The 1533-nt window shown below is 40.8% G+C and overlaps 1 protein-coding gene across 1 annotated transcript; it reads left to right on the top strand.

Moving 5' to 3' along the window:
* The first annotated feature begins 262 nt into the window (after positions 1-262).
* LOC141608186 (uncharacterized) lies at positions 263-1330 on the top strand. The gene is made up of 2 exons (XM_074427548.1): positions 263-403; positions 587-1330. Exons 1-2 carry the CDS (start codon positions 263-265, stop codon positions 1328-1330), a joined length of 885 nt encoding a protein of 294 aa, XP_074283649.1.
* Positions 1331-1533: the final 203 nt, after the last annotated feature.

Raw genomic sequence — 1533 nt, 5'->3', positions numbered from 1 at the left:
GCAGACTTAAACTTCAGTGAGAAGATGTTGGCACTTATATTCGAGAAGGGGTTGACCACAACTATCAAAAAGAGGCTGGCAGCTGGGCAACCAAGTAACATGGATGACGTGTATCAAAGAGCTGGACATGCTGAGAGGATTGCAGATATGCTTAAGGAAGAAAAGAAAGAAAAGGGTGAGAAGAGAAAGACTGAGGCTGCAAGTGAGAATGTTGGGAATAAGAAATAAAATGTGAATCCATACCGATCTTTTTTCTCCAATAATGGGCAGAATTGGAATGGAAACCATGGAGGTTTTGGCAGAGGAGGATCTTCGGGAGGCGGTGTGCTTACTTGCTTTAGATGTTGGAAAGTGGGCCATAAGATTGCTGATTGCAGAGTTCTTGTGGGAAGTCAAGGAAGGGGTTTTGTAAATGTGAACCAGAGTGGAGGCTATCGTACTCCTATGCAGAATTATGGGAATTATAATCCCAAGATATGGTGGTGACAATTATCAGAGGAGCAACAACAATTATTCCAATCAAAATCGCTTCAACAACAATCAAAGCAATAATTTTCAGAAGATAATGAACAATGGAAATCAGTAGAATGAGTCAGCATCAGCTAGCCAGAGTGGAGCTAAGAGTAGTGGGAAATTATTTATGATGGGAAAGGAAGCTGCTGAGGAGGATGCTCATGTTGTCACGGGTACATTTCTTGTTAATTCTGAGCCTACCTTCGTTTTGTTTGATTCGGGAGCTACCCACTCTTTTATTTCAAGTAAGCATGCTAGGACTGTAAACTTGAAAGAATATGATGAGATAAAAGACCTAGTTGATATACCTTCGGGGGATTCCATACCTTGTAGTCGTGTGTATAGAGATGTGTTAGTTAAAATTAGGGAAGCTATCTTTTTGACCAGTTTAATTGAATTTCCCTTGGGTGGTTTCGAGGTAATTTTAGGGATGGACTGGTTGAGTAAATATAAAGCCTTTATAGATTGTCACCAAAAGAAAGTAACCTTGAGTGGACCTAAGGGAATAAAAGTGTCTTACAAGGGATTTGTAGTTAAACCAAAAATAAAACTTATCTCAACAGTTACCTTAAAATCTTGTTTGAGGAAGAGAGGTGAGTTGATCTTGTGTCATGTGAGGGACACGCGAGAGGAGGTGCCTGGTGCGGCATCTATACCTGTAGTGCAAGACTTTCAAGATGTGTTTCCAGATGAGATTTCAGGGTTACCACCTCAGAGGGATATTGATTTTGGCATTGACTTAAAACCTAGGGCGGGACCAATTTCTAAAGCACCTTATAGGATGGGACCTAAAGAGTTGGAGGAGCTTAAAAAGTAGTTGGAGGAGTTGTTGGATAAGGGATATGTGAGGCCGAGTGTATCACCTTGGGGAGCACCTGTGTTATTTGTTAAAAAGAAAGACGAGAGCATGAGGTTGTGTATTGACTATAGAGAGTTGAATAATGTGACTATCAAGAATCGTTACCCTTTGCCGCGGATTGATGATTTATTTGACCAACTGAGTGGGGCTGGAATATTTTC

The sequence above is a fragment of the Silene latifolia genome, chromosome 10 (genome assembly GCF_048544455.1).
Source record: "Silene latifolia isolate original U9 population chromosome 10, ASM4854445v1, whole genome shotgun sequence".
Lineage (NCBI taxonomy): Eukaryota > Viridiplantae > Streptophyta > Magnoliopsida > Caryophyllales > Caryophyllaceae > Silene > Silene latifolia.
This window is presented reverse-complemented; position numbering and strand designations above follow the sequence as displayed.

What these genes read in the sequence shown, in the direction of transcription:
- LOC141608186 (XM_074427548.1), top strand. Translation starts at nt 263, where the DNA reads ATGGGCAGAATTGGAATGGAAACCATGGAGGTTTTGGCAGAGGAGGAT. An exon ending in TGTGGGAAGTCAAGGAAGGG is followed by an intron (nt 404 to 586) that starts GTTTTGTAAATG and finishes GGAAATCAGTAG; the next exon opens with AATGAGTCAGCATCAGCTAG.